Source organism: Diorhabda carinulata, chromosome 6, assembly GCF_026250575.1.
Source record: "Diorhabda carinulata isolate Delta chromosome 6, icDioCari1.1, whole genome shotgun sequence".
NCBI classification, from domain to species: domain Eukaryota; kingdom Metazoa; phylum Arthropoda; class Insecta; order Coleoptera; family Chrysomelidae; genus Diorhabda; species Diorhabda carinulata.
In genome coordinates, this window is record NC_079465.1 from 18,444,414 (window position 1) to 18,466,935 (window position 22,522).

The 22,522-nt window shown below is 32.4% G+C and overlaps 1 protein-coding gene across 5 annotated transcripts in view; it reads left to right on the forward strand.

Moving 5' to 3' along the window:
* Positions 1-3,273: 3,273 nt before the first annotated feature.
* LOC130895845 (kinase D-interacting substrate of 220 kDa B) overlaps positions 3,274-22,522 on the forward strand; it is an 87,469-nt gene continuing 68,220 nt past the window's right edge. For 2 of the 5 annotated variants that reach the window (XM_057803398.1, XM_057803401.1), the window contains exon 1: positions 3,346-3,561. Coding sequence is in view for 1 of the 5 variants with exons in the window: in XM_057803400.1 (XP_057659383.1) it covers positions 22,084-22,215 (132 nt within the window). In the remaining 4 variants the exon portion in view is untranslated. Of the gene's footprint in view, positions 3,562-15,747; positions 15,775-22,003; positions 22,216-22,522 lie in introns of those variants that run through there. The other 3 variants (XM_057803400.1, XM_057803403.1, XM_057803404.1) reach the window with 3 other exon arrangements.

Genomic DNA, 22,522 nt, shown 5'->3' on the forward strand with positions numbered 1-22,522 from the left:
CCAAGATTTCACTCAACTTTTTCGCTCTTTAAGGGCTTGTTAGTTGAGGTACATTTGGTTAATTGCTTGTTTTGGACCTTTTTGACAACTCGGCGAAATATTTGAGATTCTAATGGCGACATAGGTACAATCCGTCAAGCTAATACCAGTGACGGGTAACACAGACTTTACAGAATAAAAATTTATATTAGCACATTGTAAAAGTTATCCAAAAAAAAAACAGTTACATTTTCTGAATTATGTTCATTGTTTAAGAAAATATTTTCGAATATTCAGTAGGTGTGTGTTAAATTTGAAAAATTAAAGACGACGTTCAGAAACTGTGATCTGAACCTCGAATATCTTTATCGTTGAAACAAAATCATTTTCAATGATGAAGGAGATGTGACGAACGTCTTTTAGGCCCCCTCTTTTATTGGACGATGCTATACATTGCTTTATCAAATTTATTCATTGCGTACGGCTCAGTATTACATTCAATCTCCGTCATTAGCAATTAGATCGGAATAGAAAACTCAAGTGATTCCGCCAGGTTTAAAATCATTCCTCAAGGTCTCCGGATTTATCCCTAATTGAATATATAAGGGAAATAATAGTTAAAAGATTCGCAATCAGCTGATAAGTGATCTATCTGAACCCGGAACTACGGACTATCTTTATGGTTGAAACAAAAACATCTCCAATAATGAAGGAAACCTCATGTGATTTAACCAAGCCTAAAATCATCCCTCAAGGTCTCCGGATTTATGCCTAATTGAATATATATAGTTAGATCTAATCCTAATACGAGCTTTTTTCATGAATATCAACAGAATAAATATTTTTTTGTATATTCTGATATAACTGAATATACATTTTTTAAAATAATGACCCAAGTTGGAAAGACCAGCGGATGTTATAGAGAGAGACCTACGCCCCTTATTAGTGCTCATCCGATGGCTGAAATGATGATGATAAGGTAAAAATTAGACGAGTGGGGGCGGTATTTTTAGTGCGTAAACAATGGTTTATTTGAAAACAAATTAGCAGTTTCCCAAATATTGTGTTAAGTATGGTCAATTTTTTAAAAAAAGTAAATAAACTTCAACATTTTTCGTACAAAATTATTTTAATGTTTTGTTAACATGTTAAATGGTGAAGATTTCAAAAACTAAAATGTAGTCGATGATTTTAAATATTATAAATACATGATAGCTCTGGTCCGATGATCACCACTGGAGATAATATATACAGCGTAGGTCCTACGGCTTCCTTTGACGCATCCTTCATTTTGAATACTTTAGTGTCTATCCACTCGTTTTCCTGAATAGCTTTGTCTTTCAAGGTCTGTTCAATTCCTCCCAGGTCTTTAAGGGTCTTCCTCGTCTTCTTCTATTCTGCAGTAGACACATCGATGCTTTCTTCGGCAACAAGTTCTACTCTATCCTCATCACATGTCCGCACCAGAGCAGCTGCTAAGTCTATATTCTTTCTGAAGTCATGTATACCCGACCTATTTTTCGTCGTATATGCTCTGATCTGGATATCCTGCACCATCTTCTTAAGTAGTCCACTTCTACAGCCTCTATAATTTTCTCCTGTCTATGACTTTTCTGGAGACTGTTAAAAATGAGGTGACACTACGCTTTTTGACTCCGCTAGACCTACTTTCATTGGGTGCTTCCTTAGACAGTATAACAGAAAGTGTTCTAGAAGGTTCTCGCCTATAACATTTTCTACTCGGGCTTGTCAAAGTAAAGCATTTTATAGCTAGATTATCTAGAACCCATCAGAACCTGCTCTCGTTATTTACTTCTAGAACTAATCTCATTCGGTGTTTGCTTAAGCAGCAGGTTCAGGAAAGATTATCACAAATCGGAAGCAACTACACCTCGCGTTACTGTCCTAATTGAATCCAGTGTAGAATTGATTCTTTTTACTCCTACAAGGCTCTCGTCCAAAACATTTTCTACACCGTCTAGATGATCCGGAGTTTCATCTTCCTCTCCACATTACCTGCACTCGTTATTTATTGGTAGACCTAGTCTCGTTAGTTGCTTTCTAAGGAAACAGGATCAGGAAAGATTCTCGTCCAAAACATTTTCTAAGCTCGTTTGTATTATATTTTGTAGATGATAAAAAGTTTAATCTTCTTTCCCACAGAACCTGAACTGTCATTTATTACTAGAGCTAGTTTCATTAGGTGCTTCTTCAAGCAGCATTGTCCAGGAGCACCTACAAGTCGCCTTCCAGCTCTTAAAAGAGCATCATTTGGGTTGAATTCAAGGATATCAGGTCCAAACTGACCAAAAGCATTTTTACGCTAATAATTCTTATACCTTGCAGTATAAGATTTCTAAAGGAGTGACCTAGTCCTAAAACACTTCAGGTACATCTCATTTGTGTCATTTTCCTGGAACTTTTTCTTGTAAGTCCATTTTAGTGCAGCAGAATGTTTCGGGGTCCATAGAATGCTTTTGTCTTGTGATAAGTTTGGTAAGTGTTTAAAATTTATTAACAAAGGTAGTGAAGGAATGAACGTTCTCTATTTTTCTATTTTTGAGTCTACTTTTGCTGTGAATATAAAAATAAGCTGCAAACATCCTGAAAACTTTCCCAACCATCTACTTCCAATTCCACATAAATAAATTATCTAGTTTGTTGTAAAATACTACAAATATATCAATAAATAGATATTTCTTCTTATGAATGAAAGAACAATTCTCTACCAAAAAACTTTGTTTATGGGAGTAGGTACTATTTATTATTGACACTAAAATATTTTGTGGTTAGGTTAGGTTAGGTCTTTAAAAACTTCGAAATTTTGTAAATTGTAATTTTTGTCTAATAAATTGTAATTTTTGGCTCTCCTTACTCAAAAGTTTGCCGCCCCCTGGTCTATACTATTGATAATAATCAACATGTTCATAAAAAACTACGATGTTGTTAAGTGGATGATAGATAACATTTTTATTATGTAATTAGATAACATTATAATTTTTCGATAATTAATATTAATACAATAGTATTTCCACAGCAATGATTTTTTTTATCACAAACAACTACCAAACTAAAATTTTCATTATTTTACTTTAAACTTAATATAGCAATTTTCAATAGTTTTTCTTTTTGAACAAATTTTATACATGTATAATGTATGCAATCAACATTACAGTGTTTTGTATAAACAGTTGCCTAAATGTCAAAAGACTATGTTTATTTTTCGAAATCATAAAGAAAATGTTATTGTTTCGGAATTATCACCGACAAATTCTAATCATTTTTTGTTGATAAATATTGGAGTACAATGTATTTTCAAATAAAAATTTGTATAATACTGGCATCTTAGTCATAGCCTAAACAGAGTGACCAATATTTTTGGCAACAGAAAAGTTCCTAAGAACAGCTGTTTAAGTGAATTGTTACAATTGAAATGTGAGGAGTAATCATTTCGTCCTTCGTTTTATTTAAAAAATGTGCTTGACAAGCTATTTTAGTCCTTTTAGTGAATAAAGTTTCGTAAAAAAGTGTTATTGGAAACATTCTGTAGTGGTGCAAATTTGATTCATAGCGTCTAATTAGGTAAGTACGCCATAACCTTGTTTTTTTTCTACTGAAAACCACAATCTGATCTTTAGTTTATTTGTATTGTCTTATATTATATTATTATATTTAAATAAAACTGATATTGATTTTGTCAATTCTTAGTTAGAAATTCTTTGTTCTCTTTTATAATTTTATATATTTTTACCAATATTTGTCATACAAAATATTATATTTTTGAAATATTCCGAAGAAAATTTAGTACAAAGTATAAAATTGAAAAGTTCAAAAAATGTATTCTTTCTAATACACGACATTTCATAAAGTACCATAATAACATGGTAAATATTCATGAGATACCAGTTTTGTTATTAGCACTTGTAAGATAAATATTTTATCAAATACCTTCAATATATCTGTTATTCACACTTAACATCAGCAATATTTGAAACAAAAGATTATTCATCATTTATATTTTTGTATAAAGGCAAAATTTATATTATACATTATTGTCTTGTGTTTATTACGAGACGAGGTATATCTGGATTATAAAAAAATGTGAATGGGTACATTACTATAAAATATGTAATTTATAATTGAGTTTGCTTTTATATAAGAAGTTTGTTTGGGACTTATATAAACTTTTATCTGTATTATCTATTGTAGTATTTTGAAAATTGTGTACTTATGAATTGTATTTTTCCTCAATTATATTTAAAATAATGAATTTTCCAAATCAAGGGTCATTCCATTTCAAATCGACACGGCGTATAAACCTGACCCCCTCAGAATTTAACTAAAGTTGGTATTAAAGTTGTCTTCATAGAGATTAAGGAAAAGGCCAATTTTTTTTGCAAATAAAATAATATCCACCAAAAAAAACGTAACAGACATATTTTGCAAAATCATCAAAGCTTTTCTTCTAATTGACTTGAGATGTCATTTTTCTCAGTTAAAATGCTTTCTTTTGATGTAAAACACCACGTACTTTGGTATAAAAAGTATAAAAATTCAACATTTTGATTTTGATTCTCTTCAAAAGTGAATTTTTTCAAATTCCTAAACAATTAAAATAAAAAGGTTATACTTTTGGTAAAGCTTGGTTTATGCAGCCACAATTAAAATTAGCATTAAATTAAATTTTCTTGGTGGTAATTTTTTATAATTATAAATTACTGGTTAACCAATAAAAATTCCCTGTATGGGTCCTGGAAAAATGTGGAAAACTTCTGGCACTATCCATCGTCTAAAGGACATTGCTGACTTTTAGACTTCACTTTTTTGTATTTTGTTATATAATTTTTGAAAATAAAACACCGAGGCAAAAATCAAATTGGCGCAATGACGCGAGTCATATTCACTTAAACGAAGAGCTAGGATGTTGTAAACAAAACAATTCTACAAATACAGATTGTCCTAACGTATTCTGTGCTCATAACCTCACAAAATTAAACTAAGAGGTTAAAAGTTGACGAACTCTTAGTTTAATTTGAATTTAAATTTATTATTAATTTCTCAGCATGAACTACAAGTACCATTTTAGTGTCTTTCAACTAGTAATTTATTTGGTTAGTTAAATGGTAATTTTTAATTATGACTGCATAAACCAACCTTAAATGATTCTAAAAATTTCGAAGTGGGAGGCTGATGGATGGATCCTTCGAAATCAAGATATTTGTTAAAATAATCTCTGAAGATACAACAGAGGAAACAGTAACCAACCAAAAATGCCCTGAAAAACTACAAGTGACTAAAGTTACCATCAATTATACACACAAATGATTGCTCAGTTCTATTTAACCTGTGTTAAGAAATTTTCGAGGGCATAGACGACCGTTCAAAAGTCACTATCGGTGCTGAATTGTTGCAGTAAGGAATTGGCCCTTTGTCCCTATTTAAGCTTTTCTTATCTTTAGCAATTTCAATGCTTTCAAATGTATCCAAAAATTTTTTATTTTTTAAAAAATTTTGCATTAATTGTTGGATGCATTAGAAAGCATTGAAATTACTAAATGTGCGAAAGGCTTAAATAAGGACAAAGGGCCCTTTTCCTACAGCCCACTCTATAGATAATTGTATAAATTTGAAGGTTCCCGCCGTCGAGGTTGGAATTAATTTTCGCGGGAGAAGGTTTGTTGGTGAGAAAATTCAGTATAAAACAGGTAAGTCAAGTCTAACTCTCTGACGACGATAACTTGGTTATAGAAACGTCCGTTAGACAGTGTAATTGTGAGTGTTGGTGTAGTAGTGGTGTATCTACCTACTGTTTCTTCGCCGTCATTTTCACGCCAAGAAAACCAGACATATTGTGGAAACCACTGACAGATGTATTTTGAAAAGTTGATCCCACCTCTCCTACAGGAAGGAATTATGTAATAACATCTGAAGAAGTCGTACAGACTTCGGAAATCATCTAGTTCTGAATAACTTTTGCCTAAGAACTTATTAAGTTCATGATTTATGTAATTTAGTAAAGAAATCTGTGGTACTTTCATGAAACTTCCTTTTTAAAAATTATTATTTAACTATAAACCCAATTTCAGTATCGCTTACGAAAAGTATAAATTGTTCTAAGATAGGAATTTTTTGAAAATTTAAACAAATGCGGTTTTTAAGAAAATCAAAATTTTGAATTTAATCTTTCAAAATCATTTTTTACAAAAGTGCGTGGTGTTGTGTATCAATATATCTCTAGCTCAATTAGGAGAAAAGCTTTGATGATTACAAAATATATCTGTTACGTTTTTTTGATGGATTTTGGGAAACAAATTTTTAAACCGAGTGCGATATTTCAAAAAAAATTCGCATGTTTCTTAAATTTTTTGAGGACAACCTTCATATCAAATTCTGAGAGGTCAAGTAATTTTTTTTATTTCAGAGTGTTGATTTAATATTGAATGATCCTCAATTATAACCAGCGATGTTAATTATAAATGTAAATATGAAATTCCACGGCTTGTGTTTCAATTATTACCATTTATATAATTTCATACGTAATTAGTATGTAGTGATTTCAAATACTTTATGAATATGAAGATCTCATCTATTCACTCCAGCAATGTAGATATTGCAGTAAGTAGATCAATTAATTCTGTTTTATATTTATGGTTTGGTTATTTAATTATAAAATAATGGACCCTCTACTTCAGGGTTACAAACTCAATTTTTCAGAGGGCCATATATTAAATTATGGATTCCTAGGTGGGCTAGATTGAAAATAAAAGAAATGAACTGAATTATCATAACATTTTATTTATTAAATTATATAATTATATAATATACGGTTGTTAAAAATCATATCAAAGTTATAAAAGATGGTAGGTGATCGAGGATCCACATACTTGACTTATCTTATTTTTGATGTCGTTGTAGTTATTTTAAGAATTGATTGGGGATGTTGTTGTATTTGTTCTTAATTATTTTTATGACTGAAAACATCTGCTTACATAAATAGGTGCTACCAAACATGCAGAGAATGCTATGTGCTTTTTATATTCCGGCTAATTATCCAAACTCTTGAAATAATGTTTATAAAATGTAAGGGCGTTAATCTCATTAAATTTTTCTTTTAAAATACTGTCCGATTGAAGATCTATCAACTCCATTTGCAAATGAACTGGTGCCTGTGAAGCTTCAAAATTGAATGGATTGTTGAATGTTGGAAATTCCATTTCATTCATTTTGTGAAAGTCTTCAAAAACGATTGTTGAATTCCGTTATCAAATTTTGAAGAAGTTGAGAATATTCATCCAATTTTTTTTTGGTTCACTGTGCCAAATGATTTTAAATGAGGGAAATGGTATCGCTTCGATTACTCGACTCAACTGACTCACATAAAGTCGATGCACTCGTTTTACATGGTTAAGGAAGGTTCTAGTTTAGACTCGAAGCGCGTGGAAGATTCTATCGTTTTCGACAAAAATAATAGATTTCCGTTTACTGCTAACAGATGGCGATATTGTCTTTCTCTCTCGCTAAAAATTACTTATAAACATCCGTAGACTTGAGAATACGAGTATTTAAAACATCGAATGAAGTCTAAAAACTCTAAAAAACATGATTCTTCCTTCTGTGATACTTTGATTAAGAAACTTATACAGTAATGGCCAAGCCGAATCAGTTTTTATTGCATCTTATATACAGAGTGTTACGGGACTTGATGCGAAAAATTCGGGAGAGATTAGATGGCGTGAAAATAATGCTGTGACAAAAAACAAATTTTCTCATAGGTTATAGGCATTTAAAGTTGCGAAAACAGAACTTATACATAAATAATTCTACACGGCAGGGGCGGCTCATGCTCAATGGTTAACAATACATAACTTTTACCTTATTATTTTCGTCTTGAAACACTGCTTTAATGTGCTATCACTTGATAAGTCAATTATCATTTCCTGCTCCTGCACAAATGGGTTTCTAATCCATTCATATTTGGACATGTCAAAATCTTTAAAGTAAAACGAGAATTGCTTCCATAGACTGGTCAAATAATTATTAATAAGAACTTTACTTTCTTCTGTTTCATCAGCAAGACAGGTAATTTTGAAAGTGGGAAACATGTCAAAGTTATTATTTTTCAAACAGAAAAATACGCGGTGTATACCGATTTTGCATATTCATTTTTTTTACTTCTATACGACGTGTAAAATTTTTCTGACCGTTTCTCTATCGGCGTTTACAGCCTCGACAATCATCCGGATGCTCATTCGACAATCTGCATGCATAATTTGGTTGATTTTGGTCACTGTTCCCGGAGTTGAAACAGTCACAGTGAGACCTGGGCGCTGGCCATCTTCAGCGCTCTCTCTAAAGTGGTTACACCACTCAAAAACACGCGCACAAGATAGAAAATTGTCGTTTGTTTTAAACCGCTACTGCACAAATACTATAATAGTGACGGAAACGTGTTTTGGGACGTGCATAGACAAGGCTTTTACTCCGGTTTATCAAGAAGAGATCGCAGGACTGTATTTGAAAAGTCTCTGCCCCGTATATGTAAGAGAATTTACATTTTTTGAGATATGTGCCTTTCAACTTACATTTGACATTCCAATAAAAAATTAATTTATTATCACTGCTAGTGTTAATTAAAAGTTCTGATAGAATGTGTTTGTATATATATTCTATATTAAACTCCAGATCATCCTGTATAATGTATAGGTGAAAGCGATTTATAAATATGCTTCGGCTGATTTGTATTTTTCTAGACGGACTGGAACCAGTACATAAACATCGATAAACCACATATTTATAACGGGGTTAAAACGAAAATAGAAATAAACTTCATCAACTGTTTGTATTTGATAAATAATTTGTATGAAATATTCAGTAGTCATAGAGTGGATTTGGGAAGCTATAAAATTGAAAATAAATATTTTTTGATATCAAATTTATACAATTATCCCTATTTTAGTTTTATCACTCCCACGATTGAACTGTATACTTCTCACATTAGATGCAGGACCGTGTTCAATTCGAGATATATATAAAAACACCTCAATTTTCAGTACAATAAATTGCGATTTTGGAGTGAAGTTGTGTTGTAAAATGCTCAAATTTAGTACACATTTTCACTAAAATTGAGATTTGAGGGAAAAAAGTTTATTATCAGAACATGGGTGGAGGGAGCCAAAAAAATTTAACACCATCTCTTAGCAACAAGCGGAAATACCCTTTGTTAAAAACAATGGAATATTCCACACGCTTAATATTATTTTCGATAAATTACACTAGATGTTGCTTGACAGACACACACAGTTATGATACAGTTTGTTAATAAATTTAAATTTTTCTGATAAACTACATTTTTTGTATTGTTGTGTGGTGCTTAAATAAACAAAGATAATGGTTTTCCGATGTATAATTGTCCATGCGCGAGGGAAACTCTCCAAGTTTATTCCGAAAACTTCCAATTACTGGCCTTGCGATTTATTTATGGTTATCGCAAAGGCCAGACGTACCGGAAATTGTAAACGCTTAAGCTCGAATGGTAACTCAGCTGGAATATACGCAGGATCAAGACATCCTCTCCTTTGTATTTTCCCTTTATGATTGTTGCCTCAATGACGTCAATCATCACCTTTTTCACAGCCAGTCTTGTTCCATTGCACAGTCGAGGTTGATGATGACAACTGATCCTACTTTTAACTGCAAATTGTGTGGTGGTAATACAGATTTGAAGGAAACCAACTGTCCCGGAAGAAAATTCTGAATAGTCGCATTGAGTTCCTCGACATTGCTCGTTCACCTAACCAATTATGGTTATTGAACCATTGTGCTATATCTGGAAAACACGCTGAATAAGCTCCTCTTTTGAGTCATGCCAAAGCTATGAAGAAATGATGATTCTGACTCGGAAAATTTTTGTTTCGACCTCGAACACCCATTGAAGACTCTAGAGTCTATTTATTCTCGATAAATTAGCTATTACAATATTTGTTTCGTGGGTTTCCATTAATGGTTTGAAGACGAAGATGAAGTGGAATCAGGACTCTTGCATCACTTAAAGTCTTTGAATGTATCGGGCAAAAGAATGATGACTGTGGCGGCTAAAACAAAAATTATCTTTTGGCTCGTCAATAAATCCTCAGAAAATATTGAAGAGATATATTTGACATTTCCCATACATGGAGATAGTTTTCTAATTACACCAAAGGAAGAATACCAAACGATTGATAAGAGACATGGAGTTGTTTTATTGCTGGCGCTTGAAGGATGTCAAATCTTTGGAAACGTGTTATGGAAAACTCGAAGGATTGGGTTTAGCATCTTGAAATCAAGAAAGACACATCTCCAATCAATTGCACCGTCTAACGTAAATAAATGTCTTAAGTAATTTGAAGAAAGCAGACGTAAAGTCTGGTAACGACTGGGAGAAAGATGAAACTTTTTCTTGATACAAAAAATTATTGAGTCAAAATTTCACTGAACCTGTTCATACAGAACCAGATGTTCCTGGCAATCATGAACCATATGATGATGATTCTAATTGCGATTTCTGCAACCAGAAATAGCCATAATAGTTTTAATTTTTATTTTAGACTAAAAAGCCAATCAAGTTTTTAATTAATATTAAAGTTTGATGTGATTTAAAATAATGTTGTTTGATTGGAACCATTTAACCTTGCTTTATCAAAAACGAATATATCCAGTTGGTTTGTTCAATAACCAGTGTATCCATTTTCCTTTTTTTATATAATTCTTCCAATATCAATTGCAGATTATTGAAACAATTGCCGACAATCTTGATTGATCTAACATAGGCGTACATGTTCAACACAGTTTTTCTTAAGCTCTTGAAGGTCTGCTGCTAGAACTTTTTTTACAAGTTCTACAACCTCTTCACTCAGTTCTGAAGACTGATTATTAACTCTATAGGGTTAAATATGCAGTAGTAAGGAGGTAGTCTGAGAAAAGTACGACCCTTTTTGCACAGCTTGTCAATATAATAAATTTTCTCTTACTTTAGATCTTTAATAATAGTAACCAATTCTTTGTTTGTTTGGCCTTTCGTTTAACTCTTAACTTACCGATTTATAAACCAAAGTTATGGTATTTTGAATTATTGTTATTCTTGAATGATTAAGATGTACCCCGGGCAGGTGTTTCTAACCTAATTAAGCACAAGGACGTTAATAAAATTACATTTTGGTCTGACAACACGATCCTGTCGTACGACGCCGCAGTATCGTGTGTGGCCCGCTTAACAACAAATTTCAAAATTAATGATTTCATTCTGGTTTTATAATTATTTCGATTAATTAGAAGTAGATAAATAAAAATTCGTATTTACTTGTCAAAATTGCGAGCATACTACTAAAATTGAGACCCTTTTGAATGTTAGGACGGTCTAATCGTTGTTTATATATATTTATAAAAGATAAGTGACTATACCGAATTTTTGGGAGTGCATTTACTTTCCTATTTATGGTTCAAAGCAAATTAGTGAGAGAATGTTTATCGAAACGAAAGTCACCCGTTTGCCGATCGTAAACGAAACTAAGATAATGAAAGAAAACAGGTCAATAAAAGTTGAAGTGGAATTTTAGATTTTCAGAATTCACATGTAAATAATATTGTTTGAACAGTACCGGTTGCTTTTACCGTGTCTGGTTTGCAAATTTTGATAACAATCAATAGTTAGATAGGATTATTTGGTGACAAACAACCCTGGTCAGGGCAAATAAAAATGTACAGCAGTTTGACATCAATATAAAAATTTATTTTATGACTTTGAAGGAATCCACTCTCCCATTAAATTTCTATTTCAGTCTCTAAGTACTCTACTCATCACAATAGATATCAATCATTATCAAAGCAACATTTTGTATATTAATTATAAATTGATGAGGTATTTATCTAAAATTCATCCCCAACCCCCTATCGACTTGGGATTGTGGGGGTAATAAAGAAAAGTGTACTGAACGAACACAAAAAAATCTAAAACTCATCCCCCACCCCCTATCGACTTGGGATTGTGGAGGGTAATAAAGAAAATGTAATGAACGAATACAAAAAAATCTAAAACTCATCCCCCATCCCCTATCGACAGATTGTGGAGGGTAATAAAGAAAAGTGTACTGAACAAACACAAAAAAATCTAAAACTCATCCCCCACCCCCTATCGACTTGGGATTGTGGAGGGTAATAAAGAAAATGTAATGAACGAATACAAAAAAATCTAAAACTCATCCCCCATCCCCTATCGACAGATTGTGGAGGGTAATAAAGAAAAGTGTACTGAACAAACACAAAAAAATCTAAAACTCATCCCCCATCCCCTATCGACTTGGGATTGTGGAGGGTAATAAAGAAAATGTAATGAACGAATACAAAAAAATCTAAAACTCATCCCCCATCCCCTATCGATAGATTGTGGAGGGTAATAAAGAAAAGTGTACTGAACAAACACAAAAAAATCTAAAACTCATCCCCCATCCCCTATCGACTTGGGATTGTGGGGGGTAATAAAGACAATTCAATAACTCTTTTTTTATGGTAAAGGGATGTGGCGAGTGGTGTTGAAAGAGCACGGAAATATGTTTTATTAATAGTGCTCTTGAGTAGAACCTAACCTAATTTAATCTAACCTAACCTAACGTAACCTACCCTAACCTAACTTAAAAACAACCATAAGTCGATAGGAGGTGGGGGATGATTTTTAGACAATTTCCATTAATAAATAATGATGACTAGAAAATTTTTACAATTTTATGGACAAAGCTACATACTTTTCTATCACATAATATGAAAATACAAAATAATGATTGATTTCAATAATAGTAATTAGGTTGTATATAATTGTATATCTTGTATATCTTACACAATTGTAAGATATATATCACAGATATATCACAAATTGAATTATACCAGTCTCTAGAGTCTATGGTGAATTGTAGAATTCAGCCGCAGAATGATAAGATCTTTCCAGCAGTAATGCCTTTGTCAAACCTCGAAATTTATCAAAATTTTTTGCAATTTTTATTTCAGAAGGTAGTTGATTAAATAATTTTTTCGTACCGAAGATAATGGAATTTTTCATCAGATTAGAAGTAGGTATAGTCAAGTAAATGTCTGTCTTCTTTCTTCTAGTAGGGTAGGTATGCATGGGTCTCTCAGTTGGGGTTGTGGAAGTGTTTGCGAAGCAAACAAACAGATTCTAAAATGGAGAGAGCGGGGAGAGTTAAGATTTTGTCTTTTTTAAAATAGAATTCGCAATTCAAACCATAAATATAACTAATTGTAATTTGAAGATAGAATCGAAGAGACCCCCAGAAAGGCAAACCATAATATGCGATTCGAATAACGAGTAGTCAGTTGTTAAAGCAGTACGAGAATCGAGCTGTTCAGTCACAGATTTAATGGCAAAGCAAGTAGAGTCTATATGTACAGACCATTGAAGGGCACCGTCAATATGTAGACCAAGAAATTTTATCAAATTTGAGTATCGTATTAAGTCATTGTTGAGTTTTAGAGGTTTTAAAACTCCTTTATAGGATAAAGTTTTTTCAGTGTTTAAACAGAGATCGTTTGCTTCAAACCATGATTTAATAAAGAGAAGAGAGAAATGCTTTATTGTCAAAAAATTGTTACAATTTATAGACAAAAGTTTGTAAAAACTAAAAAACAAACAATCGTTTACAAAATAGAAAGCACTTTCTAGTAAATATGCCTTCAAATTATTGCAGAATGCGGGAAAAGATTATATCGATTTGATTTTAATTGGCAAGTGATTGTGCATTTTTTTCGCATTGTAAAATATTGACCCCTTAACTTATTCTGAACGTATAGTAGGTAGATAAAGGTCGTGGATAGCAGTGCAATGATCTTTCTGAAATTGTAGAAGCGTGCTTATGAATCAGGCAAACGGATTCAAAGATGAATAAAGAAGAATCACTTTCAAAGAAGTCCCTGCAGTGAGTGTTGATGGTTTGTCCAAGTAAATATCTAACACCTCAAATTGAGTCGTACCACACGTACTCCAGAAGGGCATATCGCGACTCGATAAAGGCATAATAAACTGTTACGGAGGTAAATAAGTTCTTTGGAAACTGTTCTCAGCGCAAAAAAGGAGGAACTTAATTTTTTAGATAAAGTGGCAATATGGAACTCCCACTTAAAGGAATTGTCCACAACAAGCACTTAAAATTTCGAGACTGCACTCTGTTGTTTATGAAATTGTGAATAAACTAGGAGAACCACATCCATTTAAATTTAAAGACAATCAGGGTGAGTTTATCTTCAAGGCATCCAAATGTAAATAAACGAAATGCGGAAGGCTTGTCAATGGCATGAGCTAATGGTCGCCCCAATAAACTCGGCTAGCAACCAAATCCGTAGGCAACAACAAATTACTACCATAAATATTAATCTTGAAGACATTCTGGGGTGGAGTGGAACCAATTTAACGCAGCAATGACTGAAGCTTCTGTTTTTATAAAGAATACTGACATTGCAGCTCAGGATTTGGTCCTGTCCGGACATAAAATGTAACTGCTTCATGATCGGAGAGACCTTAATTAAAGACAGTACAATCGGTGGATTCTGGATCTTACACGACAGTCTATAGTACTGCAACTAGTTTTAGTTATTCTGGTTGGTGCCGTTATATGCATGGCCATACCAAAAGAATCAAAAATTGACTGAAGACATAGTCGCTTCAGTTGCCGGTTCAACAACATCTGTGCAGTTTAAACTTTCTTAACCATTACTCTCCATCGCTAATAATAATACTACACTATTTTTAATTAATTTTAATTAAACACAAAACGGATTTTTTTGAACGAATATTAAGAAATAAAAATTTGACAGTTTATCGAAATAACGAATTGATATGAGTAGAAAGCGTTCACAGCCCACTATTTTGATAAAACAATTTTATGTAAATATTTAGAAATGGGGCTCCAATCCAAAGTTTATCTAAAAATTTTTTCGCGCATATAGGGTTGTATATTAGTGCTCCGAAAGTACTTTAAAGGTTGGGGAGACACATATTTTACCTTATGGATATTGAATGTCAATAGTTATCCAATCTAATAGCACATGTGATTATGTTAGATTCGATTTGGTTATGTTAGGTTGGATTAGATTAGGTTAGGTTTTATTAGATTAGGTTAGGTTCATTATATCAATCGTTAAAAAACTGAAAAATTCATTTCTTCTATTTAATATCATCCTCTTTGTCACTTTATTATTCGAATTTAAGCTATACCTATACCTAAAAAGGGTTTTGTTTTCGATGAAACCCCATGAAATATGTCCCGCCCACCTTTTTTTAGAATTATCTAATTCTACCTAATGAAATAGTTTCCAGGTGGTGAAAAATTTTTTGGAGCGATTTTTGCCTGGAGCCCCAATTCTAAATAATTACTCAATATTATAATTGCGTTGCACTTTTTTAACGCAAAAGCATGAAAAAATTCGATACTTGTTTACACGCTTTTTGCCCGATTCATAAATTACATTCTTTGTGAATGCAAATTAATAAAAAAAATGTGAATATTATAACGGACGTAAAATAAAAAACATTAAAAATACAATGGATTATAGTAGAACTCACCGCTACAATTGATGTAAATATTTATATGTCACTAACATATCAAGCTGTTATTAAAACGTACTGATGTGAAATTTTCTTATCAAATCAACGTAATTATCATCTGTTGTAATATTTCTTATCAGAGCATTAATAATTGCTAGGTAGCAAACATCTTTATTGGTACTAACAGTCTGGTAGATGAATTAACTATATCGGTGTGTATAAATTTTGACAGTTCAATAATAATTTTGAAATAACGTTCTAAAATTAACTGGATTCGGGTGAATATTTCATGTTTTTTCTCGTTTCGACGTTGTTTTTATTTTGTTATGATTGAGATTAAAATAAATGTCGCTCTGATTAAGATAAGTATGTTTGGTCGATTTATATACTAAAATATGCAATTATTATAATTTTTTAGTTAATTTATCATACAAATCAACGCGAATATTATTGCCTTAATTTAATTTACTTGGATCAACTTCTAACATATTGTTTATTTGAAGTTAAAAGAAGCTTTATACGAGGATTGCTACTGAAGCTTCGAGATGTTTCTTCAATTTGTTCATTTTTTGTGTAGATTATGAACAAAAATATAACAACAAAAGATTTAAAAAAATTCATCGAAATCGAATGATTTTTCGATTTTCTAGAGCCAAAAGTATAAAATTACCGAAACAAATATTAACAATTGGATATGGGTTTACTGTTTTTCAAAGTATACTCCATTAAGATCAATACATTTTTACGTGCGTTTGAATCAATTAACCATTCCGATTGAGGTACCTCCAAAAGTGGTAATTTGACCACATTACCTGCTTCTTCAGGTGTAGAAAAACGTTAACCTCGCAATTTCTTTTTGATCTTCGAGTATAAGGAGAAAACGTTGAGTGCCCAACAGGGACTGTATGGCAGATTAACCATCAATTCCATGTGGTGACTGTTCAAAAACGTCGCATTGTCATGGTGGAAATGATTCGTCGTCTTTGATTGGTTTTCTTAATTTCTTGAACACTTCTGGCAAGCAAATGCTGGTCTACCATTCAGAATTGACCATTCTACGTTTCTCTAATGGAACATTGAAGACATGTCTAGTTATTCCGGAAAAAACAGGTGAGTTGTGCAATTTTGGATTTAGCTCGTTTTGAAAGACCCATAAAAACGACAATGGAAAAATATTAAAGAAAAATGTAAAAAATGTACGTTCTGGCCAGCGTCAAATCGACGGAAAAGTTATCTTCCAGCATGACAACGACCCAAGCATTTTTCGAAGTAGTATTTGAAAGAATTGGAAAGGATTAATGTACTGAATGAAATGGATTACCTCATTCTCGCGGTATTGATATTTTCCAATATCAGTTTACCCACTGCATCGATGTTATTCGGAAAACCAGTGAAACACGGTGGATGGAGATGGTGCCTCATCTGTTGCCTGTTGGTTTAATCCACATCGAAAGTCATAAAAAATCATAGCATGTAAACGATAACAAGATCCGAGTACCTTCACCTTTGAAAATGTCAAACTTCATGATAGCAAAGTGAGATTTGACATATTTACATCAGTGTTGCCATATCTCAAAACTTAAATAGCAACCCTCGTATACGAGTATTCTTTATTTTTAGTATTTCCGATCAATAACTACAATACAATCTTATCGAAAATTATAAAAACTTTTTTTTGTCCTTATCTTTTTCATCGATATTTATCAAATAAATTCACTTTTCTTAATGTCAAATCGCCTTGAATATTTTTTGAGCGATTGTAGATATCGAAACATACATTATTTTAACTTATAAAGTTATAACTTTTTAAAGCCATTAGTATAAATTTCAACCCTATATAATTGTAATAGGGAAGTCAATCTGATTCGAAATATGCAATAAAAAATAGGGGGTTTCGTTTGAAAAAAATGTAACTTTAATATAGCATTCTGTAGATTGTAAATAATGTTGGAAAGTGGAGACTAATAATGGCTATAATCCGTCAAAGAATTTATCACGATGATCAATCACTCTTTATATTCACGTCAGTGCGTACTTCAACCGGTTTCAAATCTCTTCTTTAATGTATTTTGACAAAATACTTGTACATCATCATCTAACAATTTACTGTAGATTTTCGTTGCCGATTTTCCCAAGTTATCCAAAACTTTTCTAGGTGCTAGGTCTATTTGATACAATGGCCGGTCGACCAATTCAACGTCCATTTTTTGTCTCAAACTATATCAGCGATACGAAGTACACCCTTATAATTTAAAAATGAGCACTCTACATTTACTAGACTTGTCTACGTCGCATCAAAATCTTGGGGTCTTACCATGTTTGCCAAGCTGTATGACGAAAGATTTTCAGTTATAACCCGAAGAAGCACAAACTAAACGCGCAAAAAATTAGTCGCTTTGAGAATTTGGTATTTTTGCTTGGAGATTGTACCGGGTGTCCCAATAATGGCTCTCGGCCATATCTCGGGAACCGTTTATAGTACAGCTTCGGGAAAAAAAATTATAACAAAAGTGACCTCGAAAATAACCTGGAAATTATTTACAGAGTTGTAGGTCCATCGCTAGAAGGCGTAATTAAATACCAAAAATTATCGTATTCTTCAAGAAATTGAGCGTATATTTGATTTCACAAGTTTTAGTCTATCTCTTCAAATAAGAGGTGGGGGGAAGCGAGAATTTTATAATTGAAAGAACGCCTGTAAGTCCAGTTCTAATTAACCTATCTATGCAAACTTAGTCTTTTTGAAGAGAGCTCCTTTCTACCAATGTGAGAGTTATAATTTCGAAACAACCTAATGAGTAATGTATACGCTAGAGGGCGCTATTTATTTATTTTTTAAATCTAATTATCCTTGAAAAATGTTAAATGAAACATGCAGTTTTAATTGAGGAATATAAAAGTAGACCAAATTAGCAACAGATTAGCGAAAACCGCATGCCGATATCTTTTTCGTATTACGCGATATCTTCAGAAATATGTAAATTTTAAGCATTTTCCTTTAAACATAAATTACTACGGTTTGACTGAACGGATTTTAACATTTTTTGACTCCTCAAAATTGTCTTTCCTTGTTCTATTAATAATAGTTCCAATTATTATGTCAATATTACTTATGCTGTCACCGGTAAACTGCGTTATGGAAGTTAAAATGGAAATATAACTTAAGGTACCTCGCTAGTGACGACCTAAATGGCGTTTCGTATTCTCTCGATCATGTTATCTCTAATAGTGGTTCTAATTACACAAACAAGGTCTTTAATGCGGCCCAAGAGATAGAAATCTAAGACGGTTAAGTCTGGTGACCTGGCTGGCTAAAAAAATAGGCCTCCACGTCCTATCCACCTATCAGGGTAAGCATTATCTAAAAATTCTCTTACTTGTCTGGAGAAATGCGCCGGACACCCATCGTGCTGAAACAACATAAACCTGCGAGTTGCTAGTAATATATCTTCTAGAAGAAGTGGTAATTTATCCCTTATAAAATTTAGGTAGCGTTCCCCGTTAATTGCGTTGTCAAAAATAAAAGGTCCAATTATCTGACCTTCTACAATACCATTCACCGATCATCGCTCCTGATACTGAACTTCTTCCATCCAGCGTGGATTATTCTGTGACCAATAGTGCATATTATGCCGGTTAACCGTACCATAACTACTAAATGTAGCTTCGTCTGACCACAAAATACGTGACAGTAATTGAGGGTTATCATATACCATATGTAGTAACCAGTTGCAATAATCCAACCTTCTGTCGTAATCACGATCAACCAATTGTTGATGCAGTACTATAGGATATGGATGAAATCTAGAAATCTAATGTCCTATTGAATATCTTTCCGGAATCATAAATAAATTATTATGTTAACAAATAAACATGCCCACAAATAATATTATGCGGGTATATTATGTTTGAGAAACATATCTTTTTACATCATAATTTACCTGTGTCTTGTCAAAATACGTTGAACGGTGGCTCTGCTTATTCCCAAGTCTCTATTTATTGCTCTAATACTTAAATGCGGATTAAATTGCACATATGCCAAAACATTTATTGTGTTTTCCTCTGAACAACCTCTGCCGCGTCTTCTAAATACAGGAAGATTTACATTTCCAGTCGTTCTTAAACGGTGTATGAGTCGACGAAAAACTCTGCTACCGGGATGACGTCTTTGGGGATATTGTATGGCATATACCCTAGCCACAAGAGTTGCATTTCTCATACATTCAAAGTAAATGCCTATCATATCAAATGCTTCTTCGTTTGTAAGAATCATCTTAGAACTTTTAAGTAAATTTTATATCGAATATAATGCGAACAAATCGCAATGACACGTGAATGAACAAATTACTAGGTTTATTAATTTGACACAAGATTTTGTTTTTTTCATGGCCCACTACTTGTTTTTATATATTTCCATTTTAACTTCCATAACGCAGCTTCCCGGTGACAGCATAAGTAATATTGAATATTATAATTAGAACTATTATTAATAGAACAAGGAAAGACAATTTTGAGGAGTGAAAAAATGATAAAATCTGTTCAGTCAATCCGGAGTAATTTATGTTTAAAGGAAAATGCTTAAAATTTACACATTTCTTAGGATATCTCGTAATACGAAAAAGATATCGACATGCGGTTTTCGCTTTTCTGTTGCTTATTTAGTCTACTTCTATATTCCTTAATTAAAACTGCATGTTTCTATTCAAAATTTTTCAAGGATAGCTAGATTTAAAAATATTGGGGCCCTCTAGCGTATACGTTACTCATTAGGTTGTTTCGAAAATATAACTCTTACATTGGTAGAAAGGAACTCTCTTCAAAAAAACTAAGTTTGCATAGATAGGTTAAGTAGAACTGGACTTACAGGCGTTTTTTCATAATAAAGTTCCCCCCACCTCTTATTTGAAGAGATAGACTAAAACTTGTAAAATCAAATATACGCTGAATTTCTTATACGATAAGAATACGATAATCATAGTTTAAATGCATCTAAATTAGGAAAAATTTGTAAATTATTCATTTTATAATTTTTGGTATTTAATTACACCCTCTGGCGGTGAACCTACAACTCTGTAAATAATTTCTAGGTTTTTCTCGAGGTCACTTTTGTTATAAATTTTTTTTTCCGAGGCTGTACTATAAACGGTTCCAGAGATATGGCCGAGAACCATTCTTATTGGGACGCCCGGTACATTTTCTCCCAATTGACTTAGGAATTAACCTAATAATGGAGATTTTATATTATGAAACTAACAGGGTGCTTCAAAAAAAGGTGAATCCGTATCTAACAGGTAGAAAACTGGAAATTAATTGCTTAGTAAAAGTTTTTCGTCACGCTATCCATTTTCAAGTTGGAGAAGATTGAAGAGAAAAATTCACACATTTTCCTCGCTTTGTCGCAACCACTGGCAACCTTGTAATTCAATTTCATACGAATAGTAAGTGATTTGAGACGTCAGCTATATTGTTTGATTGTTTCAAGCCCTTTATTTTAATTGAACATAATTTCTTTGTCCAAAAAACACCAAAATAACCATAATTTTAATGTAAATAACACAATATTTGTCCTCAGAATCAATATGACGGCTGGTTATCCCAAAGTGACCTCTATATTATTTCATTTTGTATAGAGAATTGATTGTTTCGAGCCTTTTTTTCGATTGAACATAATTTCTTTGGCCAAAAAAACACCAAAATAACCATAATTTCAATATAAATAACACAATATTTGGTCCTCGAGTCAATAGGGCTGCTGGTTGTGACGTCATCCCAAAGTGACCTCTATATTGTTTCATGTTGTATAGAAGATTGATTGTTTCGAGTCCTTTTTTTTGATTGAACATGATTTCTTTGGCCAAAAAACATCAAAATCACCATAATTTTAATAGAAATAACACAATATTTGTCTCCCGAATCAATATGGCGGCGGGTTGGAGTAAACTCCATTACAGATTTCTATCATAGAGACATGATCACCTTTTTTCTAACATCCTGTATACATAAAATCCATTGGAAATTGATGCCTTTGGGATTGTGTGATATTTTATTTTTATTCAGCGTTAGAAAATATACCAATAGCGACATCTCTCTCATTTTTAATCAAATTTGTAGTACAAAATTTGGAATCGGCCCCCTCAATTAACATCGCGCATTATGGTTGGTTCACCCTTTATATTCGAAAATCGGTGATAGGAATTTAACAAAAAGTTTCGTTAAATATAGTTTTCAACAATTTATGTCGTAGAACTTCTTGAAATATTTGTTGTTTATATTTATTATTTACAACATTAACGAAAGCGGAGACTAAACCCATATAACCTAACCTAACCAATATCTGTTTATAGTTATTCAAACAGAAAATATTGAACTGTTGAAATTAAAAAAACGAGTTATCTCAATCAAATTAAGTACTTGGAATACCTTTTTTTATTGTCTTATCAGTATTTCAAGGTTTTTCCGTCGAAACTTATTGTACTGATTGTATTAGTGAAGGTTTTTGATATGGGATTTGAACTAGAAAAATGTCACATAAAAGTAATCCTATAAACCTTGTGCATAGTGTATCGTATAGGCGAGTGCCTACGAAGTGGAAGGAGCTCAAAGGCAGATTAAGATCGAGCAGTTTCAATGATGGAGTTAACCTTAAAAAAGAGGTAGGTTATTATTGATTTGAAAACAATAATAAATCATTTTTTCATTATATTCCACCTTCAACGATTCCTCATATTAAATGGAAAATTTCCGCATTGAATTTTCTATTCATATTGATGACTAATTCATGACTAATTTAAAATACGATTTTATATATACAGATTGTATCGATTACTTTAAATGATTCGTACGAGTTTTTATTTGTTATATACTATGTCCCCGACTAGGTGAAATGTCTCATAAAAATAAAAAAATAACGATTCAAATTTGCATTTTTAGAGTCCACCCCTGCTTAGTTAAAGACTAATT